The sequence below is a fragment of the Phalacrocorax aristotelis genome, chromosome 5 (genome assembly GCF_949628215.1).
Source record: "Phalacrocorax aristotelis chromosome 5, bGulAri2.1, whole genome shotgun sequence".
Taxonomy (NCBI): Eukaryota; Metazoa; Chordata; class Aves; order Suliformes; family Phalacrocoracidae; genus Phalacrocorax; species Phalacrocorax aristotelis.
In genome coordinates this window covers 67686297-67708374 of record NC_134280.1, presented here as the reverse complement: position 1 = coordinate 67708374, position 22078 = coordinate 67686297, and the positions used below count along the sequence as shown (strand labels likewise).

At 44.1% G+C, this 22078-nt stretch overlaps 1 protein-coding gene across 1 annotated transcript; it reads left to right on the top strand.

The window, feature by feature from the left end:
• The first annotated feature begins 12457 nt into the window (after positions 1-12457).
• Positions 12458-18202, top strand: FGF19 (fibroblast growth factor 19). The gene is made up of 3 exons (XM_075094991.1): positions 12458-12797; positions 12888-12991; positions 16320-18202. The coding sequence occupies exons 1-3, from the start codon at positions 12569-12571 to the stop codon at positions 16650-16652; spliced, it is 666 nt and encodes a 221-aa protein (XP_074951092.1). The 5' UTR covers positions 12458-12568; the 3' UTR covers positions 16653-18202.
• The last annotated feature ends 3876 nt before the right edge of the window (positions 18203-22078 follow it).

Genomic DNA, 22078 nt, shown 5'->3' with positions numbered 1-22078 from the left:
CCTACCACAAAGCCTTCCAGACCAAGGCAGCCGCATTTTCTCCCGTCTTCAGGATACCTTCATTTTCCTGTGCCATCCTCTCTCTCACAACCAGCCGTGCTGCTGAAGGACTGAATTTTATTTCCCACTGGCAGCCAGCAGACGTGAGACAGGACTACGAGGCCACCAGCTGCATCGCCAGGGTGAGGGCACCCTCCTTCCGCCGAGCACCCTTGCACTGGCATCAGGGCACACCAAAGATGCTCACAGGCTCAGGCAGCTCTCCTCCCACCCTGGGCTTGAAGGAAAGGCCTGCAAAACAAAATCATCACCAGTCTTTTCATTGTATTTCCAGTTTCTTTGCTTACTCAGTTTGATTTATAATGTGAGTGCCGTGGGGTCGATCTGGTTTCACGGGGCTGTAGGGTAAGGTCCTGTACTTGCTCACAGGAGCAGCTAAGTGGAAGCAGTCGGTCCACCCTTTCCTGTGCAGATCAGTCCTGAGAAAAAAAAGGTTATTTATTTTCCATTGCTTGTTCAGTCCTTGTCTTTTATTTTTTAACTAACGCCATCATAGGTATTAAAACTAGTCTACTTCTATTTAACTTAATTTTTAGGGGCTGGGGAGGTGGCTAAGCATCAGTATCAAAATTATATAAGCACAGTCTAAAAACACATTTAAGTTCTAAGCACTCCTTGAAAACTATGGGAAGAGGAAACGCTCTATGCAAGCAGCCGCTGGCTGGCTCATAAACAGGCCCACAGTAGCCTATTTAAAGAGCGTTGCAAACAGTTTGGACAATGTGTATTTTATTAGGAAAAGGAAGCATTGAGGAATCAACCAGAATACACAGCAGGGAAAAGTAAACGCATTAACCAACTTCAGTGTGGATAAAACTGGTGGCGCAGGGAGAAATTCGGTTTTAGAAAGGTCATTCATTTGCCTCTGCATTCCTTCCCCACATTTACATGCTGCTTGCTGGATTCATCAAAGGTCTTCATTATTCGCTCTTGGCACACATAAAACAATCACTTTCAGATATAATGACCTAATTACTCAAACAAGGCAAATGAAAAAAAAAATTGGCAGTTATTTACTTCAGATGTTAGCATTCAGCAGCTCGTCAGAGAAGAGTTTTAAAGGACTTGTAGCAGGCATTTAAAACATGAGAGCCAGTACCCCCTAACAGGGTGGATTTCGACAGCTACAAGCACTGGTGACGATTCCCTTTCAGTGTGACTCTTGGGCTGCCCCAACATATACGCCTCTCCCTAGGGACCAGGACAGCTGCAGGTAGCCAGCAACAGCTGCAGAACGAGGACCTTTTCACTATGTTTTTCCCCCAGCTTCCCTGTGGTCAAGCCCAGCTCATCCTGCAGGCCCAGGGCTGGCCGGGAAGGCTTTCGGTGACACTAGGGCCTCTACACAGGCAGGGAAGCCCCAACAACCAGCCCTTACCTTTGAAGGCCATTTCTACTCCCTCTATAACCTTTTTCTACTGCTCGAGTGGTGCGAAGATCAGATGTAACAAGGGAAAAATTTAGACGGAATGTTTGTGAATTAATGCAGATCTGGGGCAATTCCTTGTTCAGATTTGCTGTGTCTGAAAAAGCGACGTGGCTCAAAAAGTGGATCATTATGGTTCTTGTTTATTTTGTGATGTTCTGTAGGATGGCATAGTAGTAATGATGTAATCACTACCAGTAAATGTCACAGTCAGGCAATGACTCATCTGGAGCTCACATGATTACAGGAAAAAATAGATACTGGTGTTATTACGATGCGTATCAGTGCTGTGTCATATACATAACCATGTGAATTGTCTCAGTTAAAAAGAGTTGATTCTGGGGCCAAGAGTCAAAGCATGAACTTTTGAGCCTCTCTGCACTTTCCCCTACAGAGATGTATTTTGTTTGCCACCCCAGTACCTCTGCAGGTGTGGAATATATGTCCTTGTATTTTTCCAGAGTAGCCTGCCTACCTTACTGCTTTGGCAGTGTTAGAAAATGCTCACAAATGTTACGCAGCAGTTTGCTTGAGCCTGTTACATTCACATAAGTATACACCGTTATAGAAAGATCTAGCTCGTTTCCTAATTGCTAAGTATTTCACACTGGATGGCAAATGAAAGGCTTAAACCCCAGTGGAACCATATGCGTCTGACCCACAAATAATTGTTTGACATCAGAAGGTTTATTATCTCCTAGCAGGAATGAGAAGCATATTTCTTAATAGGTTCCCCACCCTGGGCAGTGCAAGCCTTCCTTTGAAGAGTGTCTCTATGGTAATTGATGTTAATGAGCAGCAAGCCAAGGAGAAACACTGGGTCACCAGGTAGGAAGCCCCCCAAGAGATAATCTAATTACTCTCCAAAACAAATTACTTTCAACCAAAACAAATTACTTTCAATTACTCTGCAACAGATAAGATCAGTGGAGGGAGCTCAAAGCTGATGACAGCTGGAGACTGAGGCTTCACGAGTTTATGATTGATCGCTTTTCTCTTTGGTCCGTTGTGTTGAATGACAATGCAGTGACAGAAACGTGGAGCCAAAAACTGAGCTCCCTTTCATTTCATTCAGATGAATGCGGAGGACCTGCCAACTTGATGCTCTTTGCTGTGTGGCTCATTGATCTAAAACAGGAAAAGCTGTAGCCATGCATGTTCACATCTGTAACATGAACAAAACTCGCTATGAATGAATGTACAGGCTGGGAGGCTATAAAATCTCCTCATTGTACGAGCATCATTGAGCTAGGGAGCAGAAGGAAAACATTACATCGTTGCTTATTTGTGCGTGCACATAAAGTATGAGGCAAAATGGAGCCTTCATTCTTATGAAGCCTTGACAGGCCTAAACTATAAATATTAATTGATACTCTAATAATAATACTATCAAGAATTTTTGCAAAATATCTGACTGTTCCCACTGAAGTAAATGAATTTATTCCATGGAAGGCAGAATTGGGCCTTACCTCCTTTTCTTAACAGAGTATTAACAATATTGCTCTGAACATTAACTGATGATGATTATTATTGTTGTTGTTGTTATTATTATTATTATTCAGTTCCATATGGTGAAGTCAGGCTGAAATACAAACTACCCATGACGAACCACCACATTAACCAAATTGTAAGATTTGTTTCATGGCAAAGTGGTGACTAGACATCATAACTGGAAAATCTTACCTAATGACAGTGCAGAAGGAACTTAGGTAGCAAGGGTTATAAATTACCAGCAAAAGCTGTAGTTGATATGTCTGTCACTACCTTTCTCAGGAAATCGAGAGTTAAAATGTGGCTTTAAATGAAATGTAAGTCAGGCAGTTACTGTGAGGGGTGAATGATTAATCAATTATTTTTTATATCACTGCTATTTGCTGTGAGGATGCAAAGAGTTGTCATTGCTATTTGTGCATGTGTTGGAGGAAAAAGTAAATTTGGGGATTGCTGCCTTTAGAGAATGAGATACTGGTATTGCCACTGGAGCCATAAATAGGAAGGGTTTGTGTAGGGTCTATTTATAGTTCGGTTGCTCTTTATTTCATTAGTATTAGTTAGTTCCTTCTACAATATTATACGATCAATGGCACATCTGCCTAACTGAACCCAAATCACACTGAATGCAATGTGTGACCTATTAGGCAAGAGAATGGCAAAACGGACGTCCGTGGCCCAGCAATAGCAGCTCTTCTGCAGAGTGAGGCTACAGTGACAGAGAGCGGTAGCTGTTTTGTTGCAGGCTTTATCTGCTAGAGACCTCTGATAAAGAGTAATATACAGGTCTCAGGGAGCCTTCACTACTGAATGAAACCTTGGTGCCCCACATAAGGCTATGAGAGGGACTCCTGCCCCACTCTGGAAATATTCTGAACCAGGTTAAATGGGGAATTAGTTGCGGGGAGCCTATCTTTACAATTCCCTTTGCAAAATGAGTGTCTAAATCAATAGATACATATTCAAGAGTATACGAACTTGAGACAGATCCATATGAGACACCATGGCTCCACTTTTTCATCTTCAAAACTTTCGTCTGCTTTGTTCACTTCAAGAACTGAGGTGTCCCTGCCTCTTGTCATACAAGGATCTTCCTTGTACCTCCAGCCATGAAAGAACCAGAGGTAATTCGGCTCTCATCTTTGGCCTGTAGTATTTAAGGAACCTTTTTTCCAGGAAAATGAAAAAACTTGAAGATGCATTTAAAATAAAATTATTTGGGGTTTAAAGGTGGTAAATTAGTATCCTTCTGACCATTATATGTCTGATCACAGTTGTAAAAACACATAAAAGAAATACTGAATTTAATTCTGCTTCTTACATCAAGTCAAGATACATAACATACACAATAGCCAGATGGGGGGGTGGATTTTACATTCTGTTTAATATTTGCTGTGATGTTTAGATAGATAAATCCCTTGTTTTAATGCAGGTGGTTTTCTTCACTTTTCAGGGATGCTTCAGATCTTATCTCATACTAAAAAAAGTTATTTAATGAATCTGGATTACTTTTGGAGTAAGACGTCCATTGCCTACTCATTTTCCCACTAGTCAGATGTGTAAAACCTAAGTAAACTTGAATTACTCTCTAAAGACCATCCAGGCTTTTTCCATGATGATTTGTTCTGCTTCTCTTACTTTCAAATGGCCTTTTAATTGGCCATTAAACTAGGAAATTATGGCTGATTAGGATCAATCCAAATGCAATGTTTTGGATGGACTGGCTATTTGAACACCATTCTTTTAGATCCCACGTTACTTCTGCTTTGTCAAGTAAAGGTCAATTTTAGCTGCATTGGCAGGATGCTTCAGTAACCTTTGCCCTTCAGTTCTTGACCCCAAATGTCCCACAGCCGTGTTTCATGGTAGCAAATGTGACTAGTTAAGAAGCTGCAATAAGGAACATCAGAGAAAGTTACTCAGTTTCCTGATCCATGGTAAATCGTGCAGCTACTCCATGGCTATGGTATAGGCTTCCTTTCAGCAGAAAAATTATTTCCTCTGACCTCCAAGTGGAAGAATGGTTACTAATAATCTTCATTTCTTGCCTCTTGAGCAAAGCCACTGTATAAACTTTCTACGTGACTGTCACCTATATCAAGGATTGAGTCTGCGTGTCTTGTGAAGAGGGGGGGAAGTTAGCATCACACTTTTTAAAATCCAGGTAAAGTAGCTCCATCAACTAAACAGATTTTTGAGGAGTTGCACAGAAATTTTATTTCTTCTCAGGTATTTCTCCATGGTTTTAGGCCCAGGAAATAGGCTGGGGTGAACGGGAGCCTTCTATTGATTCAGCTGAGTCACTTTGCTTTCCAGAAGCTGAGGAAACGGCTGTGTGCAAAATATTCTTAACAGCCTTAAATGATGCCATTAGGAAACTTTGTACATTTTTGAATTTACATTTGTCCGGAACTCTTTCATAAAGGGCTTCATCATTTCAGTAAGAGTCCTTCCTGCAATATCATCATAATCAGAAGTGATGACAGTAGGTGAATAAGCATTTGTGGAGTGAAGTGACACTTTGACACAATGTTCACCTGCATTAACTAATCATTTCTATCTAACAGTTTATCCAGTTCTGTTGGTGACCTGCAATTCCTAGTAATGGTAAGCAGCAGAGTCTAGCATGAAATAATAGGCAGCAAGAAAACTGTAAGTCTCAGCTGGCTTCCTTAACTCCCTTTTTACCTCTTTTATGCCACAACATGGTAAACTGTTCAGCACAGACCTCAGAGTCCTTTTGTCTGACCTTGGCCAAGTGATTGAAGCCCAGATCTAAAACCCTTAAAACTGTCTACAGTGGAATATAAGAAGTTCCCCAGACACATATGATTCTTTACAGGACTGAGCAACCTGGAACTAACCCGTATAGGGGCAATCTGAAGCCAGGCACTTCTCCACCTCTGTTCTCCAAGAGACTCATTGTGCCAAGTATCTGCAGATCTTATGTATATATTGGCAAGTGCAGGATTCTCATAGAAAAAAAGCAGTGCCAGCTTCATCAAACCATGGCTGGACTAGAAACCTTCCACAACTTTTAGCGGAATGCAACAGTGATTTACCCTCAGTCTAGCAAATAGAGAATGTAGGTCTCTTGCCCTGCAGCAGTTCAGACCCTTCAAACCTTCCCTAAGAAAGCACAAAGTCAAGCCTAGCAAGTAGATTGGGCCAACAGCAGCTATGAGGAAACCTAGCTCTTTGTTAGCACAACTGCTTGCATATATGTTTGTTCCACGGACTCTGTACACGGTTGCGTGGGATCATCCTCCTGAGACAGCTGCAGTGTGTAAATTTGACATGCTGTACAGCCTTAGATGAACATCTCAAAGGCATCTTACCTTTGTGGGCTGTCAGGGACAACTATAGGGTAGTCTGACCCTCAGCATCACATAAGCTGTAACAATTCTCCTGTTGGTTCTCAGTCAAGCCTAACAGATTCTAGCTAAAATACCACTTAGATGGCCATAAACCTACCAAATCCTATTAGTGACATAATTTATTATCATCTTCACAACTAAAAGACTTTGTGGTATCAATTCTACAACAAATCAAGATTATTATCAGAGGTGCTTTTGAGGCATGGAGAAAATGTCTGTCTTTAAGTGGAATTATAATCACATTCCCTGATATACAGGAGGTCTGACTTCAAGAGGAGGAGGGGATTCAGTGCCTCACCAAACCGACAGACATAGCTAAACCCCTTTCACTCCCTGCCCCTTCTTCCTTCTGATTTCCAAAAAATCACCACCTGGGAGCCCCTGGCTCAGTGTCCTTGTTAACAAAGAAAACACATTTGCACCTCCAGTGAAAGGAAGTTAGACCTTTATGGAACAAATTCGTCCCAGATATAACTGAGTGAAATTGCTTCAGGGCCAGCTTTCGTTTAATGTGCCTGTATCGGTCTCATTACTGAAGTCCTTGCATGTCCCAGCTCCCTACTGTGCTCTGTAGGACCGATTTTGTGGGAACTGTCACTGTATCAGACTAAATAGGATCATCTGGTAAATTCTGTTTCTCCAGGGCTTTGGATCTGTTTGAACAGGACCACAGCTCTAGGTATGCACTCTTGTGAGACTAAAGCATAACTTTGGTAGCAAATCTGTTTCCTTCTTCTTCTAGCATATCTTCTACTGGCTCATTCTGTGTCTATTAAGGGAAAAATATTTCCAGTGGAGTTGGAACTTGTGATAAAGGCAACATTATTTAGCCACTGACAAGAAAAGAGTACAGGTAAATGCTCTATGGACACCACTTTTGACTGAGAAGATGGTGATCTAGAATTACTCTTTTCTGAAAAAGCTAGATGCTTTCTTCATGGTTTTCACCAACACATTGCATAAACAAAGCCCAGGGGCATTACTCCCTAGGTCAAGCTAGAAATGAAAATACAACCTACTGGCAAAGAAATTTGCAATTATTAATTTCTGCTGTGAGATGCAGGTTTGCTCAAAAAATAATCGTGGTGGAAGATTATTTTAAAGACGATGTCACCATCCATAATAATCCAGCAACACTGTGCATTTCTGTGTTAAGTCCACAACAAAATTAAGAAAAAATGAGGATCTCAGGAGGCCAGATCTTCATAAAGAGGCCAGATTACAATTGCCTGGGGTACTGAAATATTTTAATTAAATTAAATGTTTAGATTATGTGCCTACATTTTCAAACTCTTGTTAATTTGGTGTAAATAAGGTGCTGGAGAGCCACTGTACCAAATATATTCCCAGAAAATCAATAAGGCTCCTTCTATACCAGAATTACAAAGGATTTCGTATCACACAGAAAAGATGGGGTGGATCAAGTATTTCCAAAGCATGAAATAATGACTTACAGTGAGGAAAAAAAGCATTTAGGCCATCTGAAGCTGATGAGACTTTTGTGAACTTGAGAGTAGACTTAATCAGAAGATATCATTTGACCGTGAGAGCTTTAAGTCAATTCCAGGCTAAGTATTGCTCTCAGGAATGCATCGACTGATAGCAATAGTTAAGAAAGCATTAGATAACAGAATGGTGAGAGATATTTGAAATTAGTTGTCTGGCTGTGTTCATTGAAAAGAACCAGCAATAACACATGCAACTATGAATTACAGTAGCAGTGATCTCTCCAGCCTGTTGACCTCCTTTAGCAGAGCAGTTTTAGAAGAGGAACCCCTCCGGAAGCTGATCATTTGAAAAATCTTCAACTATCTGCATTTGGATCCTCCTGGTTCACTGGGGACTATTATACTATATTATTATCTGGGGAGAGCCTCCATGAATGCTCATCCCATCGTATGACATCCTGTCAGTGGGCACACGCAGCGGGAGCTGTGGAATCTCAATTCTGCGCTCATTCACAGCCCAGGGAGAAATATTGTCACCTTTCTGCCTCTTGGATTGCAGAAGCAGCTGGGAAGCAGAGCAGTCCTTGACATATGGTGGAGTAACCTCTCCTTCTTAGGCAGGTTTTTTAACTTGTGCTGTGCTGATAAGGCTCTTTATAGAACAAGCCTGTGCTCAAATAACCGCATATCGCAGTGTACTATGTCTTCACTTCTGCCTTCCCTCATTTGCCTGACATACTCATCTCTCCCTGAAGCAAGAGAAAGGAGTGGACTGTTCCGCTGGCCCTCTGCCACAGGGGAAATAAAGGCTTTCTCTTTGCTGTCACTTCGGGGATGACACGCAGGAACTACGGCAGAAATCAGAAACCAAAGGAGTTAACATTAACATCTCTAGGTCTGCTTGGGACCTTACTTCCACCAGAGTATTGACAGCCTGTCTAATTCTTCCACTTCTGACTTCAGAGAAAAGGGGGAAAGACTTAAAGATCTCTTCTCAAAAGTAATATTGAATCCCATTCACGTAGTGCCTATGCCTAAATCTGCGGGAGATCTCAAAGATACCCCAGAGGAAGTAAAAAGTCTTTAAAGTTCCTGTACTTTTTTCCTTTTTCTGCAACAATTGACGTATCCAAAGTTTTCTCTGTGATGTTCTGTAGATACTCTGAAGTTATTCTGCTTTTGAGCAGATGTCTCTTCATCCTAGACGCATAAAGTTATCACGTTTTGACCCTCAATCAGCCTTCAGTGACTCACCTGTGCAGTTTTTGATCTCCACCATAAGGTAGACTCCTATGACCACCTTCTACTCATGGGTGGCTTCGTGCCCCATTTCTGATCATTGTTTGTGGCAATCTTCCTTGTTTTCCTTTCAGCTGGTTCCAATGATGTTATTCACTAGTTAGGCACAAGCCCTCTGCTACCTTTTTGGCACGCTCCAGGATCTCTGGATGTCTGATTTTTAAACATAGGTAGTTATGTTCTTCCAAAACACATTCAATTCAACTTCAGTGTTACAGAAAGCTGAAGTTCTTGTTTGGCAGAGATTACACAGGGACACTGAAAAGTGCAGTGGAAATAAATGATTCATTCCAACAGGTGAAAATGCTTTTGCAGTTGTGTACTATTGGGTCAGGAGGTATTTTTATTCTATAAGACTTTCCTCATGGGTTTTTTTCCCTATTCCCATAAAAGCAAAAAGCCCTACACTACCAGGTTTCGTTGTTCTAGGCTCTGTTTATATAGGGAGCGGGTCCAGTACTGGAAGTGATGGTGTGATTTACCCTATAATACATTTGTTCTGCAAATATTTTTTTTCTGCAATGCATTTGTAGAAACGTGTAAAGATGTGTGTCTTTCTATTGAACTTTGGTAAACAGATGCCAATAAATGATAAAGCTTAGTGACACAGATAGGAACTGAAATGAAAATCATATGTTGCAACTTGTATTTTTAAAAGACTGAGATTCATTACCTCATTTAGCTCTAGCTAAAAATAAGGTTCTTAATCTGGGTTAATCACCTAGGCTTTTTTTCCAGAGCCAGTAAAGAAATGGGCACTTCCTGAGATCGTTTAAACCATATCTCTTAGACAGCTGTTTTGAGATAGGGTTGGTACTATCAAGTCCAGATAAGTACTTGGAGGCACTTACCTCTGTCACTGACTACAGAGGAACTTGGGAAAATTATTTAGATTGAAAGCTTTGTTTTCATTTTAATCGGATTTGATATGAACCTTTAAATGTCAGTCCACATAATGTCAGCAACTGTAACAATGAAAATAATTTTTAAAAGGTCTCCATCAAATGTTAGGAAATTTTCACTTATAGCCAGCTTTGTCACTGATTTGAAATATCATGTAGTGCAAATGATATGCCCTTTCAGCCTCAATTTTGGATCTTCACAAGGGAATACTAATACCATGAAAGTGAACAAGCAAGCTGCAAGCATGAACTCCTTACCTCTTGAAAGAAGTTTGACTTCTTGAAGAAAATGAATATTTATGATCATTAATATTATTCACACTATAGTACAGCAGAAATACTAATCGCAAAATAGCTTCTATTTACTGAGATGCACAACAAAATGAACTAAAAAGGCCTTTCAGATTCATTTGAGACCATAACCTCTGTGTGTGTGGTGGGTGCTTGATACCTTGAAGAACGCATATGTAGGCTGGATGAGTTACATGCACAACTGCTGTGGGGCCCAGGGTTGCAGGGCAGTGAACCGCCTTTGTAGCAGTCATGTAGTAACATTGCAGAACTCTATAGAGGAAAAAAATGAGGGTCTCGGATGCCTTAGTATTATTTACTGGGTTTATAATATTGTGAACTTGTGTGAAGTTGGAAAGGCCAGAATTTCTCAAATCGGGCCATGATTTGGAGGATGAAGCAGAAGACACCCAAAAAGGAAGTGGTCCTGATTTTTATCAATTATTCATCAGCCATGCAGAGAAAACTGGGCTCCTTTTTGAGTGTCTCAAGCTGACCATCAAAAAAAATCCAAAGGCAGCCAAAATCAGCAGTTGCTTTTGAAACGGTTGGTGACATAAAATCCCTTGCTCCAGGGAGCTTGTGATACAAGACCCCGATCATTCAAACAGATTGACCGATGTGATTAACTTCAGTACCGTAAGCTACACATGGTAATAAGAGTAAGCGTTTATACAAGTGCAGGCCACCATCCTACAAGAGTCTGTATTTTTGTATGATCTTATCCATGTGTGCAGCCTCACTGGGCTAAGATTGCTCATAAAGAAAAGTTATTTGTGTGAGGGTTTACAGGAAGGAGCTGCAAGTGCACAGACAGGAGGATGAAAGTAAACAGGCAGCAAAATTTAAAAACAGTATGTGGAAGCTGACCGAAACTTTGTTGTTTCGGAGAAGTTGCTGAGGGCAGGGGATTATGTTTTGCTCAATTGTTATTTAATGTGTCCTATGGGGGAAGGAATTTTTTCCTTTATGAAATCCCTTCAGTACCCATTTTCTTCTTTGAGATTTGAGAAAATTCCTTTAATGCTCAGTTTGGATGGATAGCAAAAAAGACAGCAGCAATCCCCTAAAGTGCCCCTGAGATCTAAAAAGCATGGAACAAACCTAAATATGTGTGTCTGCTTCTTTCCATCTCTCTTGGTGCACTGAGTGAGCTCCCAGGGAGGACCCTGTGTGGAAAAAGTCCATGCACAGACCAGGACAAAAATCTGATTGATGCTTAGATGGGGCCGCTGGCTGCGGGCAATGCCCTTTTACTACACACACTTTTTTTTCCCCTCCAGATCTCTGTACAAATGGGGAAGCAGGGGAGCTGGAGAGCACCCCCCTCCCCGGGCAGCAGCTCCCCAAAGGCGAGGCCAGCCCGCATCCCAGGTGCCAGGCTCCATCTAGTGACACAGCCGGGGATGGCCGGGCGGCAATAAAGCCCGGGAGCAGCGCTGTCCCGCCCAAAGGCGCCGTACCGGGTCGTGCAAGGGCCGTGTAGGGCCGTACCGGGCCGTACCGGGCCGCCCCGTCGGGTAACGGGGGACCGGCGGCACCGCTCACCCCGCGCTCCCAGGACGCGGCCGGGGGAGCTGCAGCCGCTTCGGCAGCCGATTTCCCTTAGCGAGGTTTACAAAGCATTCCCCGAAGGTGAAATTTCTTTCCGAAAAGGGCAATAAAGGATGGGCGAGCGCCGAGGCGGGAGCGGAGCGGCGGCGGCGGGAGAGAGCAGCCCCCCGTCCCGGCTCGGCTCGGCTCCCTCGCCTCCGCCGAGCCGCGGGATGGGGTTGGATTTACACACGCCCACCCCACCCCCCCCGGTGCCCTTCCCGGCCCTCACACCGGGGCAGGGGCTACGGGGCCGCCAGTGCCGCCCCTCCCGTCCCGTCCCGTCCCGTCCCCTCGGGGCAGCCGCGGCCGCGGGGGTCCCGCCCGGCCCGACGGCGAGAGGCGCGGCCGGAGACTCGAAGAGAAGGGGGGAAAACTCGGAGATGCGGCTGGGGAGGGAGCGACTTCAGGGTGCCCCCTGCGAAATGATGTCATCCGATCAATATTTTCGGGGGGAGGGACCGATCCGACCAATTCCCGCTATGAAATGGGCTCTATATTGGAGCTGGATGCAGCCGAATCGATCGGGCTGATAACGGAGAGCTATAAAAGGCCGGGGGGCTGGCTTCGTCCGCGCTACATCCCCGAGCCGCAGCCAGCGCAGCCAGCGCCCGGCCGCCGCTCCGCGCCCCTCCGCGCCCCTCCGCGCCCCTCCGCGCCCCTCCGCGCCGCTCCCGCGGCATGGGGCCGCGCCCCGCCGCCCGCCCCGCCGCCCTGGCGCTGCTGGCTCTCGCCGCCGCCGCCGCCTCGCTGCCGTTGCCCGACGCCGGTCCTCACGTTAACTACGGCTGGGGTGAACCGATCCGGCTGCGGCACCTCTACACCGCCAGCAAGCACGGGCTCTTCAGCTGCTTCCTGAGGATCGGCGGCGACGGCCGGGTGGACGCTGCCGGTAGCCAGAGCCCGCAAAGTGAGTACCGGCGGTACCGGGGCGGGACGGGACGGGACGGGACGGGACGGGGCGGCGGAGCTAACGCCGTTCTCCCCTCTGCCCCCGCAGGTCTGCTGGAGATCCGCGCCGTGGCGGTGCGCACCGTGGCCATCAAGGGCGTGCGGAGCTCCCGGTACCTCTGCATGGACGAGGCGGGGCGGCTGCACGGGCAGGTGAGCCGCGACCCCCCCGGCACCCCCCAACCCCGCTCCCGACGGCTCTGCCCCGGGCTCGCCTTTCCCGAGGGAGCATTTCCATCCCCGCCGCCGCGCTGAAACGGCAGGCGAGACCAAAGGGCTGACATCTTGTCTTATCGCTGCGGTTGGTAACGGGTTAACAAAGCTTTCGGGTCCCCACCGCACCACCACCACCCCTGTTCCTCCATAGGGCCGGGGATTCTTGCCGCTGTTACTGCCTGAAAGGCCGTGGGGATTCTTAGAAGGCAGCAAGGAAGCATCGTCTAGAAAGCGAAATATGTATTGCCCGTCCCCTGCCAAAATATACTGAAAATACAGTCCAGGGTGAAATTGCATTTATGTTTAAAAAGCCTCATCGGTGGGTGGCTGCGGTTATGCTGCAGAAATAGATTAAGTCACGCCATAGAATCTGAATAATTTCTCACTGTTCAGGTCAGGTATGATGAAAAAAAAAAAACAAAACCAAAACGGAGATTACTCCTTTGGAAATGAGATGTGGCCAGGTGGCTGCCAGGCGTGCCCGTCCCAGAGACACGGGGTTGCCATCTCGTAGGTAGGACCAAACTGAAACAGGATTTCGAGGGGAAAAAGGACTCTTCTCTGCTGCCTCGCTTCTGCCCGGGAATAACAGCTTACCTGTGGGGCTTGGAGAGGTTGAGGAGTTGAGTGACCCGCTGACACCACTTGGTTAGGTCATGTCAGCGTATCGGCTAGTCGTTATCAGTGGTATAAACTTTTTAAGGCACACGAATGAGTTGCCAACTCTAGAATTCGAAGGGTAAGACTGAGGTTCAGCCTGTGTGTAAGTGCTTTACGGGAGCCTGAGTTTCACAAGCGATGGCTTTTTATTATGCCATAGTAAAGATAAAGCTTGATTCTGCTTTGATTACTCTGGCAAAATTTCTGCTGATTTCAATCAGGCAAGGACTTGGCCCGTCGTCAAAACTCCCAGTATCTTTAATAAGAGCAATACTGATGCGGTGATGTTTTCTGAATGCGTATATAACATCAGATTAAGCCTTTCTTTCTGAATTTCCTTGCTTTTCTGGGCTAGAACCAATCGATGCCACGATAAGGTGCATAGGTTCAGACGATATGGTAGGTCAATTATTAGCTTAATGTTTTAATGTATATCCAAAGCAAAATGATCAATGAAAACAAAGCACAGCCCGGGTCCTGCTCCCATTGGAGCTGCCGGCCGGACTTTAGCAATCGCAGAATTTTAAAATACCTTTCATATAACACCATTTTGAAGGCATATGCATATGCCTAGACTGAGACTGGGTTTGTTAGCGTATAGTATTAATTGCAGGGTTTTTTCTCCTGAAAATACAATGGCATGTAGCCGTGCTGTTGCATCTCTATGTTGTGGACACCTGCCGTCACCTCTCTGCTAACAGCCCGGGCAGGCAGCTCCGCAGGCGATTCTTTGCCTTATCAGCGCTACGCTCAGGAGTGGAAGAATGAAAGGGCAAATACGGTGTCCGGGGACTGAACCCAGCAACCGCTTGCACTCCCGAAACATCCCCTTTTTTAACACTATGAAATTGATGGCTAGGGTTGATTTTTGAACGTGCAGTGTGCCATGGTCTGTGGTTTAGGGGGAAATCATGTAACTGCTGAATATACTGACATACTACAAATCCCTCCTGTGAAAAAAATGATCTGGAAATACTTAAAGTGTGTTTGGTACTTGTTTAAGAAATACACTAGAGGCAATCCCAATGAAATGAAGAGTGAATTATGCAGTTGGGGCATGGGGGGTGGGGGTGGGGGTGCAATCAATAACAGTTATTTGTGATGTGCACTTACTCAAGAAGCTTTTTTATTTCATCATCCTTGCTAGTGAGGCTGAGGAGTCAGAGAAATAAAGACAGCTAACAATTCAGCCATAAACTTGTATCATAGACACATGTTTTCCCGAGATATAATATGTGTAGAAGGATAAATATTGCAGAATTTTGTTTGGAGAAGAATGCCTTTTTTTAAAATTACTTGATTAGTTTAAAAAGTGCTTTTAAAAGACAACCACATGCATGCATCTAACTGTATTCCATATTTCTGAGGGTGTTTGAGGAAGGACTGAAGAGTACCATGTATGTTCTCAGACAGGCAGAGCATTCATGTAAGGACACTTATATTGCTGCAGAGTGAGACATAATCAGCAACTGTCTTTTATTGACAGTGAGTTCAATCACCTGTAGTGGCTGAGCCTGAAATAGCACCAGAGTTCTAAGAAATACAGTGATTGTATAAGGACTGGAAAGGTCTGACCTGGTGATACAAAATCCTGATACACTATCTGTGCAGTATATCACAAGTGTAATTCTACAGATTCATACCTAAGAAAATACATTCTTCTATACAAAATTTCAACTTGCACTGTTATTAATTTGACAGTTCTAACTAATGTGTAATGAGAAAACGACACTGTGTTACTGGCCTTTTGTAACTCCAGTAAATGCTGAGTAAAAAAACCCAGGAGTTACCTTTTTAGTATCGTTTTACTGTTTGGCCATGTGTGCGTAAGTGCTGTCTTTGACAGCACTGCCTTTCGGCAGACCTGACCCTGAAGCCCTTACACAAGCAAATCTTTAATAGAGCCGGAGTTTTTTGCCCAAGGATTGTTGGGTTAGGGCTCCTGACTGCGGTTAAGTACTGTTAGCAATTAAGGACAGTTTATCTAAATGAGCACTGTCATCTGAGATTCTTTTTCCCTGTGCTCAGGACAGGATGAGCGTGGTAGCTGTGGAGAAGTACACATCCAGGAATCAAAGCTTATTTAATGTGATGGGCATGCATTAACTTCAGGAGTTCTGGATTAGGTCTTTTAACAGCCTCATAACCCAAAATGCATTCTACATGCAACGTGGGGAGCTCTAGTAGAATAGAATAGAATAGAATAGAATAGAATAGAATAGAATAGAATAGAATAGAATAGGATATTTCATTTGGAAGGGACCCACAACAATCATCCAGTCCGACTGCCTGATCACTTCAGGATGCTTCAGGATACTTCACCTCCGTGGCTGTGGTCCATCACTGAAAGAGCAGTCACCAGAGCAGTGGGTCCCCCCTGCATCCCTGCAGCAGCCAGGGAGAGAGGCAGTGGGCAGCTCACCAGCATGGATCTGGCAGTGGGGTCTGCAAGGTGCACCAAACTGGGGCACCCATGACAAGCCAGAGGGATGCCCCCACTGACAGCAGAGGGAGAAGGGCTGGTCACATCAAAGGTTTGCGTTGTGGTTGAATACAATGAGTCTGGTGGGTCTGTTTGTAATTCTCGTTACTCCTTGCTGTTCAGCTCAGGTATTCCACTGAGGATTGTTCCTTTGAAGAGGAGATTCGTCCAGACGGCTACAATGTATATAGATCAAAAAAATATGGAATATCAGTGTCTTTGAGTAGCGCCAAGCAAAGACAACAGTTCAAAGGAAAAGATTTTCTTCCACTGTCTCACTTCTTACCGATGATCAACACTGTGCCCGTGGAGTCAACAGACTTTGGTGAATATGGTGATTACAGCCAGGCGTTTGAACCCGAGGTGTACTCCTCGCCTCTCGAAACGGACAGCATGGACCCCTTTGGCATCACCTCCAAACTGTCACCGGTGAAGAGCCCCAGCTTTCAGAAATGACTCTGATCACACACACATGTTTTTAAAGAAATATAGCAGAATACTGCAGGGGTTTTAGCTTTTCATGTAGTGATATTTTGACCTTTTTTTTGTATATTTCAGTACGGAGCCAGCCTTTTCCTTGCCGTGTGTTGTACCTGTAAGAGATGAGTGCCCAGAGGCTATTCTGTAGTCTAAAGAATAGTCTATCCATAGTTTTATTTGGAACAGGATTAAATAAGAAAAGCTGAATAGCTTCATCAGAGTTCCTCCATTACCATGGTGATGATAAAATAATTATAATTTTTCTACATCAACTTCATTACCACATATGTTCACCTGTTATCTCTGCTCATAGGAGCAAACACAGAACACCTTTTTTTCCAGTCACAGGGAGGTTAATGAACTCTTAGCCTCAGAGGCCTTAAAGACAAACATTTGGAACACAACATGGTTAAGGAAAGCCTAGCAAACGTGGTTACGTGAACTAGCGTTAATGCTGTTTCTTGAAAAGCTGCTGACAATGTTCTGGGAAAACTTTCTATTGAAAGCATACCACTGAAAAAACAATTCCGCTTGTACATTGTGCTTTTTCTTCCCTCAGGAAATAAGGGAAGAAAGGGAATAATTTCTTCCTTCCCTTATTGCTAAAGGGTACTTTGGAAAACTGGATCTTTGATTTCTTTTAAAGGCTAATTTATATTCACTGTGGGATCAGCATCATCGAGCAGAGAGTTCTCATTAACACTAGTGAGAATTCAGTGTGTGTGGTTGGAAGAGTGCACAGAACTAGCGTTTATGTTCATCAGGTAGGGAATGAGCTGTCCAAATTAGTGTTTAAATTAAAGTTCTGTTGTATATAAGCATGCATGTCATTAGCAAACAGCGAGAAAGACTGAAAATGGATGATGTATAGGTCAAATCAATTGCAAAACAGGTTTTCGTGTTTAACCTTTAACCACCGCCAATTCTTTCAAGTCCTTTCCAGGATTGATTCTGAATCCGTGGGAATCAGTGGAGAGACAATTTAGTGACTTAAATGCCACAGAACTGGGTCAGCCATGCTGTTCTTCTTGCAGGAAGGGATTATGAGCACCTCGTGGCCAAAACATGGATGTCTCATGTCTTCAGTTCTGTCCTCCCATTGTAACAATTTGATGAAGGAATAAGCAAGGTGAAACCAAAGAAAAAAGGGGGAAAAAAACCTAGCAAGTCAGAAAAGGGTTCAGGGATTCTACTCATTTCCAAAGGTTCATTTATAATAGAGATTTCTATACAAAAAAAAAAAGCTCTACTGGAAATACTGGTGTTCTTCTGACCTAGCACTTCATTGCCAATGCAATATTTATAATTAATTTATTGAATACATACATCTGTTTATTTTGTTACTGTTATTTATGCTCAAAATTCTATTTATATACTCTTGAAGGTGGGTTTTTTAGTTGTAAGAAATTTTGTGAAGTTTTGTAATCATGAAATTTTAGCAAAGGATAGCTTTTTAAATTTCTGTGCATTATCAATAGTGTATTGTGTACATTTGCAATAAAAAAAAAATCATCTTCAACACAGAATTCTAGCTGACTCTTTTGTCACTCCTTTAGTCTAGAGGTTTCAAGGAGCTTTAGCAAACCGTGGCATCTGGCTCTGCAGCAGCCGTGTGAAGGTGGAGTCCCTTGTGAAGGCGGCGTAGTTGAGGTACAACAGACAAGGACACGGAGAGACAAAGGGGTTTTCCCAAAGCTAGGCAATGAACTCATGGCTGGAATTCGAGTTTGTCTGCTGCCAGTTACTGGTGAGCTCCATGTGAAACAGCAAGTCTAAGAAAAGTACCTCTGTTACGGAAGGGTTTTGGAAACAGCTCATTAAATTATGACCTTGGATTGTGTGTGGGTCACTCCACCTAGTCCTAAATTATTATTCTCTTCATACAATAAATGGGTGAAGCTCAGTTTTAAGCTGCGTGAGCGTGTCTTGATGTTTTCCCCTCATTCCTCATCATTCAATCATAGGACAGAATCAGAGAATTATTCAGGTTGGAAAAGACCTTTAAGATCATTGAGCCCAACCATTAACCCAGCACTGCCATGGCCACCACTACACCATGTCCCTAAATCTTTTAAACACCCCCAGGGATGGTGACTCAACCACTTCCCTGAGCAGCCTCTTCCAGTGCTTGACAACCCTTTCGGTGAAGAAATTTTCCCTAATACCCAATCTAAACCACCCCTGGTGCCACCTGAGGCCATTTCCTCTCGTCCTGTCGCTTGCCGCTTGGAGAAGAGGCCAACACCCACCTCACTACAGCCCCCTTTTAGGCAGTTGTACATCTAGGCTGGGGAGTGCTGCCTGGAGACATCATCAGTTATACTTCATCTGCAATAAAGCAGTAGTGGATTTGTATATATTATAGAAAACATCCCTTTCATATTCCATTTACATCATTAAACCCTGTCGTTCACACTGCTCGCACACAGCCTTCAAGGTGCTGGACACTGAAAGGAGTGTTAAACTCCAGTTGTTCAGAGGAGATAATTCCTTGGGGAGATGGAAGAACTCCCGATCAGGCATGTTTTTTCTGATTCTTCTTTGGCTGCGCAAAATACACCTGAAAAATGCAAAATATCCTGTGGGTGGAAGCCTGATTCCTTTTAAAAATGGGAACCATACTCAACAGTGCAGCTGGGGGGGGGGCAACTAGTTCTTTTTGCTTGAAAAAGATGTAGATTTCTGGCAGGAAAAGAGACTGAACGTTTCCGTTTGGAAATGCTGTGAGTCACAGGAATTGCAGATTTCTTGGCTGGCAAACATCTCCCATGGTGTTTCCCATTCTCCTTTGTGCTGAGCCACTGCCACACATCCGGAGGTTTCTCGCCCCTCATGTACTGGGAGATGTAGTCCTGATTTTCAAGTTGTTTTATTCGAAAAGTTTTTAGGCTTGGGACATTCTGGTTGTCTGCTTTTCATTTCCAGTTTTCATTAGACACTATATTGTCTTTGAACATTAGATACTTTTCAAGACCTTTTTGTTCAAAACTAAAAACAGAGAAAACAAAATAAAATAAATATGAACTTTTAAAGTTTGGTCAATAAATCCACTTTTCTATTAAAGAAAAGAGCACAGTTTTGACAGGAAACACAGCAAATAACAGAGTTCAGAGGGTATACTCTTTAATTTAACTAATGAGAGATTTTTTTAAGTAGATGTAACATCGTTGTTCGTGAATATTGCTCAAGAGCAGAAATACGAGCAAGCTCACGTTTGTGAACTGCGTCTTGAGCTCTCTTGTGACCCTATTTGCTGACACCTTTGGATTTGCATCTTCCACCAGCAGCTCAATGTTTCTTACTGCAACAGTATGGTTAGAGGTTGGTTCAATATTTATTCAGGCAGAGGGAAGAATGCCAGGAGCTAAATTACCCACACCGCTTCCTGGAGCACTTTAGTTTTCCTTGGAGGTTTCCCATCCAAGCTCTGACCAGACCTGGGTGTTTTGCTTGTAAAATCTGACAAGATCACAGCTTGAGGTGGAAGGATTACTGGAAAATGCTTTCCCTACCATCAGACACCTGACTCGGTCAGGAACTTGGTGTGCAAAACCTCGAAAGACCATCGCCTTTGGTCCTGTGGGAATGTAAACACCACCACCACCACCACCATTGCCGATATACCTCCCGGTTGATCATAGTTTCTCAAAGACAGTAGGACAATTGCAGTGCTTTCATTTGCAATAGTACATTTTACAGCCCTAAAAGGTTTTTAAAGGTCAGGTGTCAAATGTTTCCTTGTGAAGTCTCAGTTAGAAGCTATGATGTGCAAATACCTGTTGTTAGAGTAGTGGGAAGGCTGTAGGAAAGGAGTTACTGGGCATCTCCATTTCCACTTTGGGGAAGTGTAAAAAGCTATAAATCTTTTATTCAAGAGCCATAATATCAACTTTACCTCTGCTCAAAGCACTGAAACTTTGCTTGTGGAAAATTCGGGACCACTCTACTCTGCCATTGTACTTTGTATATGAACAGAGCGCAACACAATAAATCACATAAATGTACTTTCTTCCCTCAGAAATGTGTGGAAGCCAACCTTCCTTTCAGGCAGCTTCAGATGTGATGAAAGCAGAGATGCATTTCCCTTGGAAGTGAATGGGAGTGCAAAAAAGACATCACCAGGACTCTGAATTCGGGGTGAATTTGCAACAGTCTAGGCACACAGCAAGTTCATCAGGAACCCCGTTGGATGAGACTGATAGTTGAAGGTAAGTAAGAATGACCCAAAATGAGACTAGTGTTTGGTAGTCATCTTGCTAGGACGGTATTATGTTTTCAGCATTTTTCATCAATCCCGGTACCTACTGAGATCAAAGAACTTGTTTTTCATTAAATTCCAAAGCAAGGTTTAAATTGTAGCTATTAGCATAGAAGAAACCTTCAAAGACACCTTATATTTCCACAGATATCGGTGAACAATATGTGTTTGCTTGTGACTGTGTGGTTGTAGAGCAGGTAGGTTTTCACACCTGGCAAACCTTCAGCGATTTCATGGGTGATCTGGTGATAGCTACGCTTTAAATTAATGTGGAAAAACGAGCTGGCCGACTGACTACAGTCGCTCTATTTAAATGACTATACCCCGCTGCCACAGAGCATTTTTAATGAACTGTGATTGCCACATCTGGTTAGCTAAGCCTTCAGTAGCGTCTCTTTATTTTCACTTTAATCTAGTTTTACTTTTTCTTTAGACCCATCTCTGGATTTTAAAGCTGTCTTTTCGAGCCCTCTGCCCTCCTGTGTGTGATTCGGAGGATGACAGACCCCCCCGTACCCCCGTTTGGATTGGCAGACTGCTTTGGTGTGCCCAGAGCTGCATTTTCATTGAGTATCCGGAAAACAACAGCATAAGCTAACATTAAAGTATATGGTTATAAAAAAGTATAAATGCTTCATTTTAGCAGTGTTGATCTGTAACAACCAAGAAATGCTGTAACAAAGCAGTCTAGAATGGCACACTAAAGTTTGGTCTGGGTATTTACATTAAAAATATTTACATTTTGGCTAAATACATCAAAAATACGCTACTTGGGGATGAGAAACGCCTCAGGCCGACGCGAAACTGGCTTGTGTCGGAGCCCAGGGCTTGCGGGGCTGGAAACGAGCCTCCCGCACCCCACTGGCCGCACCCCGGCTGTGGGTGCCCGCCCCGGTGCGCCCCCCCCCCCCGTGCTCCCCCGATGACACGCACCCTCCCTCCCCGCCCCCGGAGGCGCTCGAGCGCCCCCTCGTGTCCACACCGCGCGCCGCTGCTCCCGCCCCGGCGAGGGGCGGGGCAATGCGGGAGGAGGCGTGGTCACTGTCACCATTGGTCCCGCCCTGCTCCAGGCCTTGCCGAAGGGGCGGGGGAGATGGCGCGCCTGCGTACTGGCACCACCGCGGGCGCGGCCCCTCCGGCTCGC